Below are 23123 nucleotides of genomic sequence, written 5' to 3'. Positions count from 1 at the left end.
AATATAAAAAATAACTTAATTATATGTATAATAATAATTATAATTAATATAAATTAATTAATAAATACTAAACGAGTCGAGCCCGAGCCGAGCTCGAGCTTGAAAAATTACCTTCGAGCCGAGCTCGAGCTTTAGAAATAAAGCTCGAATCGAGCCGAGCTCGAGTTCGAGCTATCATATGTTAAACGAGCTCGAGCTCGAGCCTGGTCGAGCTCGGGCTCGGCTCGGCTCGTTTGCACCCCTACCTTTTATTAGTTTCAACCATTTTCATATTTGAATGCTTTTTTATTTTAACAGTTCAACACCCTATGCTTGCTTGGATTGGGAACCATGGCCACCACTGCTTCTTCCCTCTTTTCTCTGCCTACAACTCCTCCTAAACCTCACAGAACAACAGCTCGTTTTTCATGCCCTAATTTCCTTCAACCAAAATTCACCCTCAAATTCCCCAGGTATATCTTCTTTTTTACTTATTATTTTCTAGGGTTTGCTGTTTTCGTGCATACAGTTCTCTAATTAAGTGTTGGTGGGTTTGATAAGTGATTATATTTTGATTTGCAGATTGGGGGTTTCTTGTTCAAAAGAAAAGGGGTCAAAAAAGGTGTCCCCTTTTGTGATTTCTTGCTTGGTTGATGATAATTTGAATGCAGAAGGGTCTTTTGGTGATGCTGAATCAAACCCTGTAAGTATATCTCTTTTAATTGTTGTTTTTGTTATGAAAGTTTGTAACTTTGTCAAAATCGTTGATGAATTCATAGTGTGTTTTTCTGTTTAGAATGTATTAGTTCGGTTATTCTTGAAATTGAATGAACCCAAAGTGAAGAAAGATTATGAAACACCATCTGATTTCAGTCATGATATTATCAGTGAGGAATATTTTTGAGATAAGGAATTCTTGTGAATTTGATGACTGATTGAATAATCGAACGAATAAGTATATCAATTATTGCGCGATTATTTGACAAAGTGTTTGTTTTGATGCGTAGAATTGTGTAATCACGAGAAGTGTAATTCCATGGAATTAGATGCAAATTTATTAACTTTAATTTCCATTTGCCAATTTTAAAAATAATTTGTGATTATATCCAAAATCTTCTTTGGAGGAACTAAGAATAGAGGTGTACAAAAAAACTGGTTTTAGAACCGAAACCGGAAAAAAAAAACCGAAACCGGTTTTTTCATAACCGGTTTTTTTTTTAATCGGTTTTTTTAACCGCCGGTTTTTATACCGGTTACTATTCTTGACTTCAAAAACCGGTTATTAACCGAACTGGTTATTAAAAAACCGGTCCCAACCGGTTATACCGGTTATTGTTTTGGACCTCAAAAACCGGTTAGTAACCGGAACCGGTTATAAAAAAAAAAAAAAAAAAAAAAAAAAAAAAAAAAAAAAAAAAAAAAACGGTTTTTATTTTGGGTGAAAAAACCGAAACCGGTTAATAACCGAAACCAGTTTTTGAAAAAAACCGATTTGTACACCTCTAACTAAGAAGATATTGAAATAAACATCCAAACAAGCTAAAAAGATTTAAACAAAGAAGGCGTCTTTATGTACATTTTTTTTTCTTTTATTAGTGGGATTTAATATGTTTTACTATAACCTTCTAGGGTATTGTTTGGTCGCATGAGTTTTCTAGTAACAGGTTCTCATGGTCACCTAAACACGAACTGCTTAACTAAAGTCGTTCTTTCTTTGACCATCTAGTAGCAGGTTCTCATGGTCACCTAAACACGAACTGCTTAACTAAAGTTGTTCTTTCTTTGACCATGAAAATATTTAGGAATATTTCCGAGATCATGGAATGCTTGTGAGTTTGATATCTGATTGAAGAATCAAACGAATAAGTATATCAATATATTTAAACAACAAAAGAAAGAGAAACAAAAAATACGTCTTTATCTGCATTTCTCTTTTATTTGTCGAATTCAATATGTTTTAACTATAACCTTTAAGTGGGTCGAATCCAGTTTCCACTTGTTTTTTCTACCCATAACCCTCTTGAAGTGTATTAGTGCGGTTCTCACGGTCACCCATACAAGATATGTTTAACTAAAGTTCTTTCTTTGACGATGGAAATATATAGAGAGCAACTATTGACCTCAAACTCCCGAGAAGAAGCTTGTTAGTGCAATTTACCTGCAATGCTTGTGGCGTAAGATCACAAAAGCTCATAAACCGACTAGCTTATGAAAAAGGGATGGTTTTTGTTCAGGTATTTTTTTTTTTTCTATTTCACACTTGTGGCGTATAACGTGCACAGGTTTTATGTTTATTTATGAAGATTTCATTGAATTATTTTTACATTTTTATCCAGTGTACAGGATGTGAACAGTATCACAAACTTGTTGACAATCTAAATCTTGTGGTGGAGTACGACTTTCGGGAGGAAATCAATGCGAGTCCGGATGCAGATCATGGGTTCTAATAGTGGTGCTACAAAAAAAAAAGCAAGAAGGAGAAAACTGTAAAGCCGTCTATGAAGCAACTTATTGAAGGTAAAGAAGTCGGTGTATATCGAAGAAGGATTTGGTTGTTATTGAGAAGCTAAAACCTGTTGGTACTTGTGTTTTGGGGTCTGTTCAGTTGAATAAGAATGTAGTGTTTATTGTTTAATACTAAGATTTCGAGGGATTGGAATGTGGGTCGAAAGAAATTCCTTTTTAAACAGCGGGACGTAAAAAGAGCTGCTAATGACCAGTTGGATAACCTCAATTTTACACAACAGAACTAGGCCTGGCAAACGACTCGAGTCAGGCGGGTTTGGGTTGAAAGGGTTGCTTTTAAAAATAGTTATTTTGAAATTACTGTATAAATTATAAGTTCCGACTTTCTGGTTTTCAGCACCAGGTAGGTACGCGTGATCATGCCTCAGTTTATGTTTGTTTGTTTGTTTAAATGCCGGTTACATGTATCAGGATCGGGAAACGCGTGTCTGCCGCAACATTACTAGGCCCCAGCACACACTTAACCAGCTGCTCAGCGCGTAACTGCATCGGTTACGCGCGTTCAGGTGTCAATTACGCGTGCCGTGTCTGTTAAGCGCTTTTACATGCGTACCAGTGCTTGGACACGCGGTAAGCGCTTAACACAGCGCTCAACGCGAAACCGGCTTTGCGTGAGTAACTGACGCCAGTTACACACGTTCAGTTAACAGTTACGCACACGCCCTTGGTTACGCGTGTTTAATGCCGGTTACGCACTTTCCGGTGTCGTTCCGCACATTTAGGCGTTGGTTATGCGCGTAGTGTTGGTTACACGTGTTTAAAAGCCGGTTACGCGTACCACGGCCAAAAAACACCCGTACGCATGAACTGTAATAATAATAATAATAATAATAATGGTAATGGTAATGGTAATGGTAATAATAAAAAAAAAAAAAAAAAAAAAAAAAAAAAGAGATCAAATCTGACCCAGCATATGCATTTAGTAAATGGCGAGAATTTATCAAAAGTAGAATGGCGAGAACAACATCCCGAATTTGACTGTCCACCGGATGATTCTGGTAACCAGGAAGTGATAATCATGGCAGTGGAGAGATCCATGAAGAAACACACTGATAATGTTATGCGGTTTCTCGAGGGTCTTAGTTCGCGGTTATCACAACTGGAGTAGTGTTGTTATAATCTTGATAAGTCGATTAGGGAGATGCAGTCTGATTTGACACGCGATCAAGGGGAGTCGCTCAAGTTTTTTGAGAAACATGTTCAAGACATTCATCGATCGGTGCAGATTTTGAGGGATAAACAAGAACTTGCTGATACACAGAAGTGAAGCTTAAGTGAGAATGCATTTTTCACACCATGATCACTGCCTCGGACCTTTACCATGTGTTCACAGCAGTGGTTCCACTCTATTATGTAGCCATGATCTTAGCCTATGGTTGGTTCAGTGAAATGGTGGAAGATTTTCAGTATACTGAACTACTATCTAAATAAATATAGCATCATATATTCTTCTTCAGGAGGTTGTACTTGTGTTCAACTTGTAAATTTAAATTAAACAATAACACAAAAATCTACATCAAGAGAAGGTTTTGAATCACCCAAAGACTTTTAGACAACAAATTACAAATCAAACCAAAACATTGCTGAAAACCGGTTACAAAGAGATCATAACGAGTCACAAAGATTCGATTTACAAACAAAACATCATGCCGAAGACGTCATGCAATTTCGTCACCAACTTTGAATTATGATGGTGTGGGATGGGAAGACATGACGGTTGAGGTGGAGATGGTGGTTCAGCTTCCGGTTTCTTGTCTTTCTTTTTTCTCCGTAACTGGAAAAACTGCTGCATTACATCCGCACATTCGGACGATAATACCCCTCTTCTTATTATCATATTTGGGTGAAACGGGTGCACAGGGGCGGGCGGTTTATCCAACCCGGATCCACTTCCACCCACATCAGGAAAAAGTCTACAAGATTAAAAATAAACAACTCGAATCAAAATGGCAACTTATACGAATCAAACCCGATTATTGTGGTTTTTTTTTTTTTTTTCAAATATATAAAGTCAAATAGTCAATACCTGATCCAGCTGCCATCAGCTCCAAGTAGCTTATTTGGAGCACCCCATACAATTGTGTCGATCCGGGCTTGAAGGATGGCTCCAGCACACATAGGGCATGGTTCAAGCGTAACATAAAGTGTCGTACCCTGCAATTAAAACAAGACCAAAATAAAAAAAAACACAAATATAACCGTTGGGTCTTAAAAAACATTTCAAAATACCCTATAGAGTAAAATACCATTTTCGTCCCTGAGGTTTGGCCAGTTTTGCGATTTTTGTTCAAAGGTTTGTTTTTCAGCGTCTGGATCCAAAAGGTTTGAAATCTTGCCATTTTCATCCAGCTCGTTAACTCCATCCAGTTTTCTCCGTTAAGTCAAGGGCATTTCTGTCTATTTTGTTAGCTTAAAGGGCAATTTGGTCTTTTTCACTTGATGTAAAAAGACCGAATACCCCTGAAAGACCAAATTGCCCTTTAAGATAACAAAAAAGACGGAAATACACCGGACTTAACAGATAAAAATGGATGGAGTTAACAAGCCGGATGAAAGTGGCAAGATTTCAAACCTTTTGGATCAGATGCCGAAAAACAAACCTTTGGACGAAAGTCGCAAAACTGGCCAAACCTCAGGGATGAAAATGGCATCTTACTCTACCTTATAAGACAACAAAAGGGCAAACTACAAAAAAAATGCATTGTACATTTGTACTACTCAAACTTTTACCCATATATGTAGCCTGCATCTTTTTAAACATTTAATGCAACATATTTTTTTTGGGACAATTTCATGTATACCCCTACAAATATTCAAAATACATATATACCCATGTAAAACTAGAAATATCATATATGCCATTACAAAATAGTTGTAATATCATATATACCCAATTTATTAAAAATGTTTTAGTGAATGACATTTTTACCCCTGATATAAAAAATGATTAACCATATCTCAGAATAATCGATGATGCCGACAGCTCTCGCCTATGATACCACCATCGATGAAAAACAGATAGTAAATTAAGTCGATTGCAAACGTATGGCATATGAAATTGGTTGCAATCGGAACGACAAACTGATTCGGGCAGATTGAATCAATTGCAAACTGCAGATCAACCCGATTTGGTAGATTGAATTAACTGCAATCGGAATGGCAAAGTGATTCGGCAGGTTGAATCAATTGAGGAGCAACTAACAAACAGAAAAAAAAAACAGTTTCTACAATTAAATATAATCGGCATTTCATATGCATTTACTGTCAGAGATTTTGGTATATGGTTAGCAATTCTGCAAATAGAGGAAGATGATGCGGAAAATTAATTTGTTTCTTACACCTAAACGACTCCTTACATGTAGGGGTGGCAAAATGGGTGGGTTGGGCAGGTTTGGGTAATGGGTTTATTAAGAAATGGGTTAGGATGGGTTTAGGTCAAGATGGGTTTTTGTCGAGATGAATTTGGGCATGATAGGCTAAAAATATAAATAAATAAAAAAAAAATCAAAAAAACTTTAAAAAATAAAAAAAAATCAAAAAAATTAAAAAAAGGTTCAGTGCTTTTTGAGGATTGTACGTCACGATGAACTTCATTTGGTACCGGGTACCGAACCGATACCGTACCGGTACCGAACCGTACAGGTACCATCAAATCAGCCAGTCCAGCATAACTGTAACCCTTAGTTGTGCAAAAGGACATAATAGCCTTAACTGATTGTTTTTCCATGTGTCATTATGGCTGCTATGCAGCTCTCACTTGGAACATTGATGACTTGATTCCTCCTAGCGAAAGATATATACACAACTTCAGTTCAAAACAAGAGCTTAAGAAGTGGCACTTGTATTCCGATTCTCAATACGGAGGTAGCCCACTGCCTTTATATCCATAACTCATTATTGGTAAATTGAACTTAATTTAAAATGGATTTTTTTGCGAGGTGGTTGTATTTTCTCACCTTAAATCCTTACACCTTAAGTACATCTTACAATTCCGATCATTTACACAAATATGCTTCTCAGAAAACATGTGTGTTTGTCTATGTTCTTGATTAATCTTAAAAAATAACTACTGTCATAATTTATATAGGTTTATCATCAGCAGCTTTAGAGATCACAAAAGCCGGAAAGGAACAAAGTAATACTAGTTAGGATCTCTATCCTCACACCAAATATGCACAGTCCACACTCCATATTTTATTTGTGCTTTTAACTCTTTAAAATACTATAGGAGTTTTCTCTGGAAATCTGCCTTTGGATGTTACGGAGGGTACAAAAGAAGAATGCGCAGTTTTAGACTTTTAGGGTTTAGTTTACCCAGAAAACCCATCCTGACCCAAAGTTGAATGTATGGGTCATTGGGTTGATTTTGCCACCCCTACTTACATGCATTCTTGAAGCAAACTTCTATTTAACAAAAACTTGTTCATAGGTTAAAATAAATGACATCTGAGTACTCACTCGTAAGCAATTCTTTTTATATTTCTACATAGATTAATCGGCACCCATGTTAACCAAAACTGATCTCCAGATTATTAATGACTGGTTCGGATATGGGTTTGTGTCAACATATTCAGCATATAAAGAGAGACGATGATTGGAAAATGGGATGCGATTGCAATCGGAAAATAAAGACAGTGACCGAAAAATCTAGTCGTACTTATTTCCAGAAAAACGAAGATTAGACCCACCAATTTTTAGAGGGGGCGGTTTGGGTTTAATCTTAGACCCACCAATTTTTAGTTAATAGTTCTATATGTTTTCTTTAATTATTTTTAAGTTTTTATTTGTTAATATTAAGGGCTATTTTACAAAGGGTAGTATGGTCATTAAGTAAAAGTTCATAAAACAAGGGTATATATGATATTTTAAGATTTCATTGGGCATATATGATACTTGAATGTTTGCATACTTCAGTTAAAACAAATGACAACCATGTTGCATAACACGGGTAAAAAGAAGATGTTGCAGTGTGTGTGTGTGTGTGGAGGTGAAGGTTTACCGAAAGTCTCCATGAGTGTAACTTGTTTGAAGCCTCACGTATACAAATCATCTCCGCATGAGCAGTAGAGTCACGTAACTCTTCTACCCTAAAACCATAAAGTTTATCTTATTAACAAACACTAATGGAAAAACCTCTATGAAAAATATAACGAATAGAAAAGGTTATTACGAACTTACAAATTATATCCACGAGCAATTATTTTACCGTCCTGAACAAGAACAGCCCCGACAGGCACTTCCCACATATCGGCAGCCTTTTTAGCTTCCGACAACGCTTCTCGCATAAAAAATTCATCGTTTTTACGTTGCTTTGCTTCGATAGTATACGCCTCTTCCCATTCATCGAATCTATCTTTCGACACTTGATCTGTTCGTGCAAGTTTCCGTCTCGAAGGATTCGGTGGTGGTTCGACTGTTACCGTTTTGCCACTACCAGATGCATCCGCGTGTGGAACTTGAGTCAATGGTTTCGAGACTATTTGGTCAACAGTTTCACCGGTCACTGAAGTTGACTTTACGATAGGTGACCTTCTCATTCGAATTGCAGGCAATGGAATTGATGATTCTTCAATTATTAACGGAGATAAGGGTGAATCTTGTTTCTCTTTGAAACTAGAAGGGGTAGAAACCTCTTTTCGACTCGATTCATCTGGTTCATGACCAGAAAACCATCTTTCACTACTTGTAGACTGATTCGATACCCCGCCTGATTTAGGTGTATGCGTTTCCGAACGCGATGACCCCCACCGCAGTCGAACAACATCTCCGATAACATTCCATAACGACCGACCACTCCTTTTCGCCTGTTCGTCAGAAGACGTATTACCCGGTGCACCGCTTTCATGCCACACCTCATCAGACGGTCCCATGTCTCCGTCTTTTTCATCGTAATTTCCTGAACCGGATTCACCCGAACTCTTTAGTTCGTGTTGCGCGTCGTCTTCACGTGCTAATTCAACTTCGGAAATAGAGAGTTGGTGTTTTGCTTTCTCGACAAATTCCCCCACAAATTGACCCGCTGATTTCTGCTGTTCATCGGCTGAAGCAATATGTGTACCGGTTTCTTGAAAACTAGATTCAGGGTTCAATTTCAAAGCTTTATAGCTACTAGATGACTCTTTCGGCATACCAACATGAAAACTCGAAGCCTTAGTTGTTTTTCTACCGGTTTTCATCGTTTCTGTGGGTCCTGCCACCTGAGATGAACTTGAAGACTCTAAATGCAGTTCTTGTTTTTTAGTTCTGATGTCAGATTGCGTGTGCGAAACTGATGTATTTTCAATATTAGTAACAAGGGTATCTGAAATTTCTGAAATTTGTTGCGATTCCACTCTTGACTCTTTTGATGAAGTCAATTGGTCAACTCGCTGGTGTTTTTCTTCTCTCTGATCATGCAGTTCTTGTTTGTTGGTTCTGATGTCAGCTTGCGTTTGTGAAACTGACGTGTTTTCAGTATTGGTAATAAGCGTATCTGAAATTTCCGAAATTTGTTGCGATTTCTTTCTTGAATCCTTTGATGAAGCCAATTGGACGACTCTCTGGTGTTTTTCTTCTCTTTGATCTTTAAACCGATCACTAACTTGTGTTGAACTTTCTTCCAAGTTCTTCATTCGATTTTCTTCCCAATTCTTCATTCGAGTCTCAAAGGATGAAGAAGAAGACGATGCCATTCTCTTGTCAAAGTTATGAGTTTCAGAGGCTTCTAAATTCACATTTGACTGCTTTTTGTACTCGTTTTGGCGAGTAAAATCAACAGTTTCCTCTTTTTGATGATGTGTTCGCTCTTGAACTGACGTACTTAACTTATTTTCAGTGCCACTGTAAAGCTTCTGGGTGTTAGAGTTCTCATTCTTCATTCCTGATCGAGATTGATAGCTAATTCTATCAGTTTTTTCACTATGTTGTTGACTATTTCGCTCTGTATGTTGACTTTGACTAGACTCCACATTAAGCTTCTTTTCTGATTTCTTTCGCCACTCTTGATTCCCATAATACGATTCAGCGGTATTCTTTTTCACGATCTCACTTTCTATTTTACCAAACTCTTGCTGTCTCTCCACATTTTCTTCAAGTTCCTCATCATAAACTCTTCGATCATCTTTATACTCATTCGAAGATTCTCCTTTAACAAAATAATCATCATTTTCAATTACAATATCATCGTCACTACCATACTCACCAGCAGAAGAAACCGAGTAATACGATGAACAACTCGACCCTTGTCTTTTCCCTTCATGATTCACCCCTGTTACAGACATTCGTCTCTCATCGCTTAACTTACTATTTTCTTTCTCACCAGACCGAACTTCTGCAACTTTAGCATCACACTTCAAATCCCTCTTCACAAATCCCGACTTCACAGTTTTCGCTCTACTGGAAATCTTACTCGAATCCTTCTTTTGCGGGTCCTTCTTTTGGATCCGTTTTCTATCCCGAACACTAATACTCTCCAACCCAACTTCCTCAGTTAACAAATCAAGCAAAAGCTCAACTTCATCAACACAATCATTACTAAAAGACTGTCCAATGTTCTTCTCTTCAAAACTCGAACACGCATACCTACGGTCTCCTAACTTCCGCCTAGCCTTAAAAGTACCAATCTTATTATAACAAGAGCTTCTATCAGACTCACTAGTTGAAGAAAACCTAGAACCACTATCACACAACTGTCTGATCCTACCATGAACAAGTAATCTCCTGCTAGGTGAAAACTGAATCAAAGTAGATTGCCTCAATCCATTACACAAAAAGCTAGGGTTTGCTATTCTAGGTAAGCTGTTATAATATGAATTATTATTAGCAGCACAACAGCAGCAACAACAACATGAAGAGCAATTGTATGATGATTGAATTAGTAACGGATTGGTGATACAGTAAGTAGGATCATCGGTGTATATAGATCGAGGAGGAGGTCTGTGTGTAAGGGGTAAAGATGAGTAGAAACAAGTGGTGTGCATCATTTTGAAGTTGTAGATGTGGAAGTGAGTGTTACCTTGAATTTGTTGAGAAAGTTGAATGGATTGGAGGTGGAAGAATCGCCATTTTTGAAGTGAGATAAGAAGATGGATCAGAAGACGCAAGTGACAATGGATGAATTGGGAAAACTGAGAGAATCTTGTGGACGGTAACGGAAATAACCACGGTTTAACTCTGAGTTAATACTCAAATAGTCAAATGAGTTAATACCATTTAGAAATTTGCTGTAAAACAAACAGAACTATTAAATGCTGAACTGTTGTAATGATTTGGGTGCACTGTTGTATTTAACAATGTGCTAAACTCCATTTGTGATAAAACGAATCAAAAACTAGAAAGTTGGAAACATGCGTTTTTGTAGACGGATACATCGTTGTAATCAAAAGAGTATAAGACTATTTGATGTAGCGTGTGTTACGATAACAAATAGCAAATCACGTTGATTCTGCGAATACCCGTGATGATCTTCCCCAAACCCCCAAAATTCAACCCAAAGGGCAGAGAATTTGAAGTGAAAAGTGAGTAAACTCGAGATTGATTTCTGACCATCCAACTTACAAGAGAAATATATAAATAAAGACAGAAATTCGAAATGGGCCTCAAAAAGGCCATGGGCCAAACACAAGCCCAAAAACAGAATGCATAAAACATCGAAAAAAACATAAAAAGATAAATAACTCAAAGAAATAAGCGTTTTAGGCCCGAACGATGACCCAAACCGCCTTAGGCGTTTGTAGCAAGATGGAGCTCGTTCTCACGATCGTTTCGCCTGGTCGCACGCCCAAAACGGACCCCCGTAGCCCAAGTTAGAGCCATTTTAGTGAAGCTCCTTTTGTCACACGATCTTGAGCCTCCAAATACAAGATGGCCCGCTCCTTCACACTTGGGCCCGCATCACTATTCCTTCGATCTAGCACAAAAAAAAAAAAAAAAAAAAAAATCTTTTTAAGTGGTCAGCATGTTTTAACTTTTCATTCTTCAAAAGTTATAATATCGAATTTAAATTTAAAAATGTCATTAAATTTCAATAGGCTAAACCATCCACTAAAACATATGTAGAAGCATTTAATACCCGGTCGGGTTTTTTTAATTCCCGGTGCGGGTTTTTTCCCAACCTGATGCATACCTGAACCCGGAAATAAAGTATTATAATATCCGGGTTTTATAAAACCCGACCAAGACCTACCCAAACCCGGGTACATAGGGTATACATTTTTGGTAGAAAACCCAGACCTGGACCCGACCCGTTTTTTCAAAAAACCTGATTTTGTAAAAGTCGATCCTACCCAAACCCGGTTCCATACCCAGAACCAGTTTTTCAAAAAACCCGATTTGTGCACCACTACTTGGAGTTGGGGGCCTGGGGTTAATACCTCCGCTTTTTGTCTAAAGTTGGGCTTGTTTTCTCTTTGTCTGGGCCCATTAAACTGGGCTATTATAGTTCTCAAAGTTCATAACCATAATCAAATCCATTACACGATAAACAAGTTTGTTATTCTAAAAAAACTAGATATCATGTTCCGCATATGGCTATTTGAAACTATAAAAGCATTTGATTTGAGCCCGAGTAGACCCTGTTTTTATTGGTAATTTCTAATACCACACAGGCTCTTCGATCTCGGTGGGGATTCACCGCCATAGCATAATCTAAGGTTCAAAACACATAGTCGATAAACTGCAAATACTCACACACTCTTGTCTCTATCAGAGTTTAAACTTGCCCCTCGTGTTCACTTACACACCATAGCATAATCTAATCAGCCTATATAACCAGATACGGGTCAGCTTCATGATCCTTGCGGGTGTCATCTAGATACTTTTCAACAAGACGCATTGCATCTGCACCCTTTTGAGCCTCTTTAATCTGTTCTCGTAAAGCAACAAGCTGCGCACGTCCCCTTCTCACATCTATCTCGAAGGAATTTTTAGCCCTCATGATGCCGATTTTCACTTCCAAAGACAAACAATACTGTTTATTTGCCTCCTTCTTCTTGCGAATGGCTTCAAGGAGAGCTTCCAGCCATGCCACATCAATCTTGGCTTTCTTTAAATCCGACAACACAGCCTTTACTTCTGACAGTTTTTCGATATCGTTGGTTTGGATCTGCCTGAAAACTTTACAAACAGACTCAAGGAAAAATGCTTTGAGACTCGAGGAAAATTTACACCTAGCTGCAATGTCACCGTGTTCATTGAAAATGTGTTCAAGAGTTGGTGCAATGCTGCGATTCACTTTGTAGCCTCTCACACGAGCCATGCCTCTTTGATGCTATACAATAAAAGGATACAAATTAGAGGTGACCAACACGAGAGGGTCGGGTTGGGTAATTGCCATTATATTATATATATATTGATTTCGAGGGACGATGAATAGTAACTTTATTTTTATAATAATATATAGCTTTTTTATTATTTTATTATTTTATTATTTAATATATTATAAGAGTTTATTATTATATTTACTTTTAATAACATATTTTTCATTTTTTTAAACATCTATTTCCTTTACTTTTTTTAATAATTTTTTTTCTTTTTTTGACATATACTAATTTATCGATTAATTTGATACTTCTTTAATAAGTTACGTTTATAACTTTTTTCGAAAAACTTAAGTACGTAGTTGTGCTTGATTTCTTTCCCTGACATTCCGTTATAAGTTTTGTTAAAACGAGGTTATACTCAAAATAAAGTATTTATTTGGTATCATAAAACGGTACGATGATAAACTAAATCGTTCTAATGGTTTGACTTTCTAAACAACATGCTTTATTTTCAAATCACGTTTGTATTACATTATCATTTGATCGGTTTCGCCGCAACGCGCGATATGAAAAACTAGTTTATAATATTAATCATAGGAATGTGTAACATAACAAAGAGGTAGCTAGATACATACAGAATCGGATATAAGAGACAAGTCTTCATCAAGCTCACATTCTTCCTGCTTTACATCGCCGCCATCACCACCACCAACGTCACTACCACCACCACTACCAATATCATGGCCGGCCCTGGGGGTGGGCGGGGAGGACCACCGGCCAGGGCCCGATACTTCGAGGGGCACGTTTTTTTATAAAAAAAAAAACCCGATATGTATATGTAAAATGTTTTCTTTAATACGGTACACCCATACAAACACCAACATAGGCCCCTTTACAAAACTATTATTATGGTTTAGATCCATACAAACACCAACATAGGCCCCTTTACAAAACTATTATTATGGTTTAGATTAGGTATTAACCCCTTTGGCATTAGGTTTAGACCTTTAGTGAGCCCAATACCCAATTTCGTTAAGGCCTAAGGGCACATTTTTTCGAGCTCGAACAGGGTACACGAATTCTCAGGGCCGGCCCTGACCAATATCACCATTACCACCAGTAGGACCACCACTACCACCATCATCATCATCGTCACCGTCATCATGGAGTAACTACAAAGATAAAGCAATATGCGTTAATCTACATACCAGCTTCATTTTAAATTGCGTGATGCACTCCGATGCGTCCCGTCCAAAAATCTGATGCGCGATGTGTGATGCGCGATTCGAGCGCATCACATACGTGATGCGCTCTTTATAAAAAAAAATATTAAAAAATTATGTATACATAAAAACTTATATAAACATACATAATAGTATGCATAACTTAAATAAACTTACCATCTGAGTATCCTCATCAATGGGTAGAACTTCCTTTTCAAAATCTTCTAAATATTCATCTGAAACATATTCTATCGCTGGGGTCACCGCATAATCAGGATTAAGTTTCATTTGTTGTTCATGTGCATATAGGACCTGTTGATTTATAAAAAAAAAAAATCATATTAAATGTGTTCATGTTAGTTACTAAAGCAACTTATATAAACATAAACAGTAAATAAACGTACCGCGAGAAAAGTCAATGGGCCGTTATAGGCCAGTTTACCGTCCCATTCCTCTTTGGTTCTCTTTAAGCACGCTACGATATAGCCACACCAATCCATGTTAGGTATGTCGGCTTCATTTTCGATAGACGAGAGACACTTCTGATTCACGGTTGCACTTTTATTTGACTCAGCCAACATCGAGTTGAAGACGACAAGAAAGTTAAGCTTGAAAAGCCTTCCACCTTCCCGATCTGATAGAACCTTTTCGATTACGTGTTCAACACATATTTTATCACCCGTAAACTGTTTCCTCCATTCGTATCTGGGAGATCCTCTTCTCGCCTGGTGCTTTTCATGTACAGGTTTTGTCCCGTTAGGCACTCCGAAAATCTCGTACACCTTTAAAGGTGTTATGTTAATGATACCGTCACCAACTTTTAAAACATTGCTTTTATGGTCATAGTTAGCTAACAACCAAGACCCCAATCTTGATGGTATTTTGTTTATACTGAATGATTTTATGGATTCAAAGCCCATATCCATAATATCGGACTTTTGAGCATCGCTCAACCCATGTAACACGGTACACAAGCTGCTTGGCTTGTTTATCGTTTCGATGTTCATGTTTGTAGAGGAGACTAATGGTTGTGTCGTCTGATTTTGCCTTCTTAATCCGCGTCGGGACATCGTTAATTATCTACGGAAAGAAAACATTATGTTTTAAGTTTGATGATTGTTAGTAATTTTGCAAGTGACAAGACAAAAATATGATGATTCATAAACCAAGTGGCAACAATATCTCAAAATCTTAGGGGTAAGCATTAAACCCGATAGCCGAATCATAACCGAAAAAAAAAAACTGAGAAAACCGAATATAACGAATAACCTATGGTTCGGTTTTAAACTTTTTAACAACCAATATCCACAAAACCGAAAATCCGAACCAAACAGATCCCATGTTTTGAATCCTTGTTTCAACCATGAAAGGTTAGTTACTTTATGTACCAAGAGGTTTAACATAACATCTTTCTAGACCAGTGGTAAGTAGGGGTGCTAAACGGGTCGGGTTCGTGGGTTCAACCAAACCCGAACACGAAAATTTTAGATGAACCCGAACCCAAAAATCTTGCCATACATATGAACCCAAACACAACCCAAATATTAGCGGCTTGACCTGAGCCTGACCCGTTCAACCCGAATTTTCGCAAATTAGTATGTTAAAGTTAAAATTTTACTTCAAAAAACACAAATGTATATATACAATTTCATTTTAATTATAAAACTTTATGTCAATCTTAAGTTATAATTATGCATAAAATACACACCCAAATTAACTAATAATATAAAATATATGGTAAAAAATAAAATATAATATAAATGGAATGAAAATACACACCCAGTTTGTTGCCCGTCTACCTGCTATTCTTATGCAATTTGCCGTGTTGATTGGAATGAAAATTCATTAGGTATTCCAAAAAAAAATATATATATATAAATGGGTTAAACGGGTTGACCCGAACCCGACCCGTTTAGCTAAACAGGTTCACGGTTTCAACCTGAAACTGACCCGAACCCGTTTAGACTAAACCTAAACCCGCGAATTTCATGTTAGATTCGTGTCGTGTCGGGTCAGAAATTCACACCCCTAGACTGCTAAGTCCCAATGAGATCAGAAGTTCCAATATGTTGGTATACAAAATTTTTCAATATTTCTTTTTGTCTTTTAGAGATCCCCTTTTTTCCTTCATTGTTGGATAATCTAACAATATCATCAAGTGAAAATAAACTACATATTGACAACTTAATGCATTTTCTATTTGCATTTTGAATTATTTATTTTAACATTTTGTTTATAACATTTAGAACATTATTGTAAATTATTTAAGGTGCAAAACAAATAAAATATGAAATACAAACCAACATCATAACATTTATGTTGTAAACTATTTATTATTATCGCATTTTGTCACGATTTTATTGTGCAAACAAAGAGCAGCAGATAGATTTAAGGTTAGGATCCATACCAGATTTAAGAGGTGTTGAGTGGGCCTTTGAAGATGAAGTGCTCAATGTTGCAATTCGTTGATGTTGAACAGAGTTGGTGTGGTGTGTGGAGAGTTAGCAAAGAACTTGTGAAGTTGTACTTGTACATTATGCAAGGAAAGTTGTTCCATCAAATTAAATGCAATGCTATTCATTATTACAGAGTAAAAAAAAGGGTTCAAACTGGGGATCAGATTTCGCACATGTACCAAAAAAAGGTTCAAACTGGGGATCAGATTTCGTACAGGTACCGAAGCGGTACCATACGGGCATCAAATGGTACCAGGACCAAAAATATGTAGGATTTTTAGTGTAATGAGGATTAACTTGGTGACCAAGTCAATTATAATACATGTCAAGCAAGTTAAGAGGGGTAGGAGTGCATGCATGTTTGAGTTGTTTTTTTAAGTGTTTCGGAGGGAGCCTCTACTCAATGGGGGTTCCAAAAAGGCAACGCCCCTTGGCGGGGTTCGGGGGTAGCGCCCCTGGAAGCAGAGTCCAAGGGTGGCAGCCTTTAGCGAGGTTGCCCTGGCTGGGTCGAGCTGGATAAAAGTTAATTTTTAGAATTTCCTCTTACTTTCAGATGGAAAATTAATGCAATTTTAGAGGCAATCTTATTTAAACGAAACACTGCCTAGAGGCAGTTTCGACAGTTAATCTCTTCATCCCCAAATTCGAAATCACAGCTCTTGGTCATACTCTCTGGTTCATACGAATTCAACAACACATACATACTAGTTCTTGTTCTCAAAATTCTGAGTTGCATTAGATTGAATTATTTGGGAGAACCACCGAAATAATTTGATATGAAGTAATCACACGCCTCTCATATTATCCGTTTACAAAATTCCCCAACAAAATACTAATACCTGATCTCTAGAAAAGTAGGTACCGAATATCGTACGGAATCTATAGGTACAGTACCGGAAGAAAAGAGAGTTTGGGATTATATTTTTTTTTAATGGCTCAACGGTACACACCCCTTAAGAATTGAACCCCCACACGAGTTCGAATCCCATGCCCCCCTAAGGTCCAGCCGCACTGAAATTACCCAATATTGGTATCAGAGTGGACTCGAACCCACGACCACCCGAGCGGGAACCCACGCAAGCGTGTTAAACCCTCCCACCTCCACCACTGGGCTGTGGCTTCATTGGCAAAAGGTTTTAACTATGATAAGCAAATGTTAATAATTAATATACATGTTTTTATGTGTGATATAATGTTACAGAATAAGTTATGTGCATTCATAACAATCAATACAAGATATATAACATTTGCCTTTCATAAAGATACAATAGATGAAGGTACACTAAACAAAGTCAAACAGTGACGGACCCAGAAATTATTTGATGGGGTGTGAATGAGGGGTTTAATCATATTTTCAAAAGGTGCAGTCGAGTTTTTTGCCTAAAAATACACTATTTTTTTCAAATGATGCGCCCGCCACCCAGCAAGACACTTGGATCCGCTCCTAGAGCCAAATGGTCCATTGTAACACTATTTAATTACTATTTCGCCATTCCTTAGTCCTTTATAAACATGTTATGTCGCAACTATATCAATCCATACTAGCTATCTCGGTTCCTTCTGTAAATGAAGTTAGAAACCTCAAGTTGGCGATCATAATTTTGTTGTCTCACTCTTATTGTGTTGAAAATAGTTTCACCATCATCATGTTACCAAAATTTCCGTTCACCCGTGTCACACTTATTCTTGCACAATCAATACCAAACTTTCTCATCCATTGACAAAAAAGATTGCATTTTGACGGCGTTTTCATCCTATTTACGTCGTTTCCACGTATAGGCACATCAAGAACGTCGTGAACTATGGTAGGTGTTATGACCGTTATCTTTATTCTATGGGTTCCAACATTCAATGTGTTTTTTTTTTATGAGCATAGTTTGTCAACAACAAATACAATCTTAGTAGAAAATGGTTAAAATTAATGACATAGCATGTATTCCTAAAATCATGACACTAAATTGGTTTACTTGGAAGAGTTGTATATGTGTTAACATATTCCTTAGAAAAATACATATCAATGGAAAATAAAAGAAAGGTGGAGTGAGGCATATGCTTAACACAAATATTATTTTTACGCTTGAATATTAATGGTGGGTATGTTGAGTTTTAATTATTTTTTAAGGTATATTTTATCTAACAAAGCTAGTTTTTATTATATATAACACAGTTTAAAAGTAAATTACAATTATTTATTAGAAAGCTATAAAAAAAAGTATTATTTTTACGCTTGAATATTAATGATGGGTATGTTGAGTTTTAATTATTTTAAAGTATGAAAGTATTGTATGCGTATATGTATGCACGGAGGTCCAACTTGAATATAGAAAAGTGGAATGGAATATTGTGTTGAGAACTGAACCTTTCCTAAAATAGAAAGTGTTCCACTTTAATATTTGGGTGATTCTGATGTTTCCTCGTTTAAGGTCTGGTCTGGTCCACAAATATTTATTTGTACTACTTCATGCAATGGTCCCGTCAGCTTCACTTCTTTACCTTACCACCCAACCACATCTTTTTCACTTTAAAAGTTTTCCAAAAGAGTTAATTAGATAGGTAGTCCCTGTGGTTTGCCCAAAATAACATACTTAGGTACTAATAATTTAAAATCACATTCTAGGGTATTAACTTTTCATTTTGTAAAATTTGGAGGTATTAACGTTATTTGTAGGTTTAATCACATTCTGTTAGTACCTAAGTATGTTATTTTGTGCAAACCACAAGGACTAACTATGTTAATACCCTAGAAGTTAATACCTCCAAACGTTACAAAATGAAAAGTTAATACCCTAGAAGGTGATTTTAAACTATCAGTACATAAGTATGTTATTTTATGCAAACCACAGGGACTAACTATGTAATTAACTCTTTCCAAAATTAACTATTTTTTTTTTTTAGTTTTTTATACCAAAATCATGTAAATGTATAAAAAACAATTCAAACTAAAAATGTTACAGGGTCATGAAATTTTTCAAATTTCTACAACCTCTTCAAGAATACGGCAAATGATTCAAAATTTTGATAAATTATATATTTCTACAAGTTATGCTTATGTTTAGGCTCTAAATCTATATATTCAAATTATGTTTCTTGCAATACGCAACAGGGGCGTTGCATTTAAGGGGCCGGGAGGGGCGCCCGACCCCCCGAACTTTTCACTCAGTAGTGTTGTACATGTAGTTTTCGTATAGAAATTTTTGGGTATATACGTTTTTTACCCCCCGGTTCTGTAGAAATTTTTTGGTATATACGTTTTCGACCCCCCCGACGAAAACTTCAAGCTTCGCCACTGATACGCAACCAACTTTCATCACGTAAAACTATATCATCTATTTGAAAACCTTCTTAAAGTATGGGTTGTGGTGAATGTGAAATGTGAAATAAGCGCGTAGATAGTGGAGGGTTTCACATTTCACACCCAAAAACATGTGTTATAAAGAGGTGAAGTATGATATGGTGAAGTGACTCTATATGATTGGGCTATATATATTATTTAACAACTCAAAAAAATCAAGCCACCACCGCTATCATGCTCGTGCGCTCCTCTAGGCCAACCGGCGTACGCCGCCTAGGTGTTGCGGTGTTCTGTGCCCACCTTGCAGATGTGTCTACAAGTGAGTGACTTCCGGTTCCTACCCTCCAAGCCCACGGACCCGAACCATTAGAACCGTATTCAGGAATCTTATAAGCCACATGGGTTGGTCCAAGGTTCTAAGATTTCATGGCTAGACGGTTCCGGGTAAGAGCCAGGATTATCATTTAGGAACCGCAAGAATCTTTCCTGATAGAACTTAAATTAAAAAAAAAAACAGTTTTTTAACAATTAAATTGAAACAAACAGACGTTCTTAGACCTTTTGAATTCCAATTAATTAATATCTCATAGGCCTTTCAAAATATAATTCAATCTCATCTTCTTCATCTCCCAATACAATTTAATGCTAGTTAGTATTGAATGCTAGCATATAACAATTGATTGCTACTATTTGAAAATTTTGAAAGCTATTATATTTATAGCTCACTTTTAAAAATAAAAGGGTTTTCGATACTGGAAGATCTAGGTCGGGTCAGTCCTGACCCTTTGCACAACCCTAGACATGTCACTCATCTCACATCTTCCACTTCTACCACAACATATATAGCTTAAGCTTGAAGAGAGGGCCTTCAATTTTTCTAGTGAGGCCTATATAAAAAGAGCAGTGTCAACCCATCATTACCATTATTATCATTATCATTATTTAGCGTTTTAAAATTAGGGAGTTAAAAAGTTATCGTAGTAACGACAAATCAAGAAAAAATCATAAGGCGTATAGGTATGGTAGCTCCTAATGTAATAGCTAGATCTTCTCTTAACTAACATATTCACATATGGTTTTCTTTAGTCTTGGAGATTAATGATATAAAGGTGTTTAATTGTATATAACTAATTTATTTTGAGAATGATATGAATTGCATGTATCGGGAGCTTAAAGGGATGATTTTGTGAACTATACGGAAGGTAGAAAGCGTGTGGAAGGAAAGGGAAGTGAAGATATGAAGAAACGGGAGAAAATCCATGAGGGTTTATGTAAGGACTGCCAAAAAAAATATCCCAAATCGACCCGTAAGTAAAAACCCGGACCCCTGAAACCCTAATGCACATGAAACACCAAGAAAACAAGAAATTTGACCTTCAGGCGGGCCGCGTAAAGGTTAAGCATACCTTACGCGGGCCGCGTCAACTCTAAGTTGATCAGATAAGCGTTCTGGGGCCACGTGTCATCCATGTGGCGACCCTACTCGTGACCCATGCAACCTACACGTAGACTAGGCGGCCACGCGGGCCGCGTAAACCCTTCTTAAATCTTACGCGAGCCGCGTAAGACACAAAATCAGGCTATAAATAGCCTGTGCATGGAGCTTTCATTCTGTTGTTGAAAACTTTTCACAAAGACGAAGATAGACTGCTTAAAGCTATAATTTCATATAGCTAGGTGCTGCCACGATACCGGTATTAACTCGATCGCTATTATGATTCAATGTCCGATCGATTGGAACTATCCGATGGATGTTTAAGTGCTGCCCACATTTGGGTTATACTTTGTCATTCGTCATGAATTCGATGGATGTTTAGTATCGCACTTTGTCATTCGTTGTGAGGGTTTGTATCTCGTGAGTTATCGTAAATGCTGTATTAGTTACTAACCTAGTTCGTGTGCATTGTTGTTTAAACTAGGTTATCAGGCTTATCAGTAGGCTAAACTCTGCCCGTATAAACTTGCAATGTGAGTCATTCTCTTTTTATCAATAGTGTTTTACAATACTCCAAATTATTTTCAAAAGTTATAATTACAGGGATTAAGTCGTGGCTATCTTGAATCACTGGCTAGTGGGGTATTGTGCACATTACTAATTTCTCACAATTAGGCTAATCAATCCTAACAGTGATAATCATCACTACTTGGGTGAAAGGACCCAATAGTGGTATGACCATCGTCACACGGTTGTGACACGGCGCCAAATAAAAATAAGATAAAGGCCATTGTAATCGCTCTTATGCTGTAATTGATAACTATGTGTCGTTTTATTCAAATTGAATGATTCACCAGTATTTCCCCGCTGACAAAATATTTTTAAAACATGTTTCAGGCGACCTCCTGTGAATCAAGAAAAAAGTGCTACGGAGCACTAATCAAGCTTGAAGTGGTGGCTCAGTAAATAAATAAACATGTTTTGTAAATCAGGGAATTTCCTCGGGAAATTCCGCTATTGTAAATTACGGGGTTCATCCCAAGTGATGAAATAAAATAATCGGGCATTTTCAAGTTTTAAAAGATCCTGTTAAAATCTTCCGCCGCTAAAATCAAATAATAAATACCACGGGTTTTTCTGCCCCGTGGCTCCTGGACCGGGTAAAACCGGGACGAGGGCCGTGACAGAAAAAAGTGGTATTAGAGCAACTGATTCAAAGCCAATTAAGTATTCTTAAATACTTAAATTCCTGATTGTCATTCTGTGATTCTGTGAAATTTTAGTTACAAGAATTTAACTTAGAATTTTGTGTGTCTCTTTATATATGCTAAACAGTATGAATGAACTATCAGAAGCCCTTCAAAACTTTACTATCCATACTACAGATATGGATACTACTACGGGCTATCAGGCTGATGTTGAGGAACCAATGGTATTCCGGGCTCAACCCGAGGATAAACCAAAGGTGAAAAAGAGAAGGAGGTTTGTTGGCTGGAGGCGTGTGTGTAGGAAGAAACCAACGATACCAAAGGCAAAAGCTAAAAAGGTTGAGGATCCCAAGGATAAAGGAAAAGGGATAGAGATTGGAGAAAGTTCTGGGCAAGCTCAAGAAATGCTGCCCTGGGAGGAGTTAGATCAGAAATTGGCACTTAGTGACCTCATCGGACCTGCCGATGAAGACTTTTTCTATTACCCGGTGGAATCCCAACTCCCAGTAAATTTGGAGCCGGCTATCCCAGATTCCATTGTGAACCCCTAACCTCTACCCGCAGAACTGGAAGAATGGTGGACCACCGACTGGGAATTTCAGAACCTTTTGAATAACCCTAACACCTTTTTCCCTCAATTCGACCCGGAGCCTGCACCAAATCCGCCAATGAGCAATGAAAACTTGGCTGAACTCCGCCATTATGGCGAGGAGCTGGTGGATGCAGGGAATAGAATCTGGGAAGTGGGAGAACAGATCTCCTGGAA

General features: G+C 37.3%; 4 protein-coding genes across 4 annotated transcripts; 1 reads left to right on the top strand and 3 right to left on the bottom strand.

The window, feature by feature from the left end:
* Positions 1-295: 295 nt before the first annotated feature.
* Positions 296-2698, top strand: LOC110917451. Its single transcript, XM_035985033.1, has 4 exons — positions 296-452; positions 562-682; positions 2085-2213; positions 2316-2698. The coding sequence occupies exons 1-4, from the start codon at positions 331-333 to the stop codon at positions 2424-2426; spliced, it is 483 nt and encodes a 160-aa protein (XP_035840926.1). The 5' UTR covers positions 296-330; the 3' UTR covers positions 2427-2698.
* A 1274-nt stretch (positions 2699-3972) lies between these two features.
* LOC110918689 (tRNA(adenine(34)) deaminase, chloroplastic) lies at positions 3973-10636 on the bottom strand. Its single transcript, XM_035985032.1, has 4 exons — positions 7684-10636; positions 7505-7592; positions 4532-4659; positions 3973-4418 (listed from the first exon to the last, which is right to left on the bottom strand). The coding sequence occupies exons 1-4, from the start codon at positions 10464-10466 to the stop codon at positions 4136-4138; spliced, it is 3282 nt and encodes a 1093-aa protein (XP_035840925.1). The 5' UTR covers positions 10467-10636; the 3' UTR covers positions 3973-4135.
* A 1358-nt stretch (positions 10637-11994) lies between these two features.
* On the bottom strand, positions 11995-13494 carry LOC110899526. The gene is made up of 2 exons (XM_035985031.1): positions 13379-13494; positions 11995-12751 (listed from the first exon to the last, which is right to left on the bottom strand). Exon 2 carries the CDS (start codon positions 12737-12739, stop codon positions 12245-12247), a length of 495 nt encoding a protein of 164 aa, XP_035840924.1. The 5' UTR covers positions 12740-12751; positions 13379-13494; the 3' UTR covers positions 11995-12244.
* A 90-nt stretch (positions 13495-13584) lies between these two features.
* On the bottom strand, positions 13585-16488 carry LOC118488025. The gene is made up of 4 exons (XM_035985030.1): positions 16374-16488; positions 14371-15046; positions 14144-14278; positions 13585-13915 (listed from the first exon to the last, which is right to left on the bottom strand). Exons 2-4 carry the CDS (start codon positions 15034-15036, stop codon positions 13826-13828), a joined length of 891 nt encoding a protein of 296 aa, XP_035840923.1. The 5' UTR covers positions 15037-15046; positions 16374-16488; the 3' UTR covers positions 13585-13825.
* Positions 16489-23123: the final 6635 nt, after the last annotated feature.

The sequence above is a fragment of the Helianthus annuus genome, chromosome 16 (genome assembly GCF_002127325.2).
Source record: "Helianthus annuus cultivar XRQ/B chromosome 16, HanXRQr2.0-SUNRISE, whole genome shotgun sequence".
Taxonomy (NCBI): domain Eukaryota; kingdom Viridiplantae; phylum Streptophyta; class Magnoliopsida; order Asterales; family Asteraceae; genus Helianthus; species Helianthus annuus.
This window is presented reverse-complemented; position numbering and strand designations above follow the sequence as displayed.

Excerpts from the sequence above, each read along its gene's own strand:
- LOC110917451 (XM_035985033.1), top strand. The coding sequence starts at position 331 with ATGGCCACCACTGCTTCTTCCCTCTTTTCTCTGCCTACAACTCCTCCT. Across the intron at positions 683-2,084 it reads GTGATGCTGAATCAAACCCT|AGAGCAACTATTGACCTCAA; the intron begins GTAAGTATATCT and ends GGAAATATATAG. Across the intron at positions 2,214-2,315 it reads AAGGGATGGTTTTTGTTCAG|TGTACAGGATGTGAACAGTA; the intron begins GTATTTTTTTTT and ends ATTTTTATCCAG.
- LOC110918689 (XM_035985032.1), bottom strand. The coding sequence starts at position 10,466 with ATGATGCACACCACTTGTTTCTACTCATCTTTACCCCTTACACACAGA. Across the intron at positions 7,593-7,683 it reads ATTGCTCGTGGATATAATTT|GGTAGAAGAGTTACGTGACT; the intron begins GTAAGTTCGTAA and ends TTATGGTTTTAG. Across the intron at positions 4,419-4,531 it reads GCTGATGGCAGCTGGATCAG|ACTTTTTCCTGATGTGGGTG; the intron begins GTATTGACTATT and ends TTAATCTTGTAG.
- LOC110899526 (XM_035985031.1), bottom strand. The coding sequence starts at position 12,739 with ATGGCTCGTGTGAGAGGCTACAAAGTGAATCGCAGCATTGCACCAACT.
- LOC118488025 (XM_035985030.1), bottom strand. The coding sequence starts at position 15,036 with ATGTCCCGACGCGGATTAAGAAGGCAAAATCAGACGACACAACCATTA. Across the intron at positions 14,279-14,370 it reads GCCCATTGACTTTTCTCGCG|GTCCTATATGCACATGAACA; the intron begins GTACGTTTATTT and ends ATAAATCAACAG. Across the intron at positions 13,916-14,143 it reads TTGATGAGGATACTCAGATG|TTACTCCATGATGACGGTGA; the intron begins GTAAGTTTATTT and ends TTATCTTTGTAG.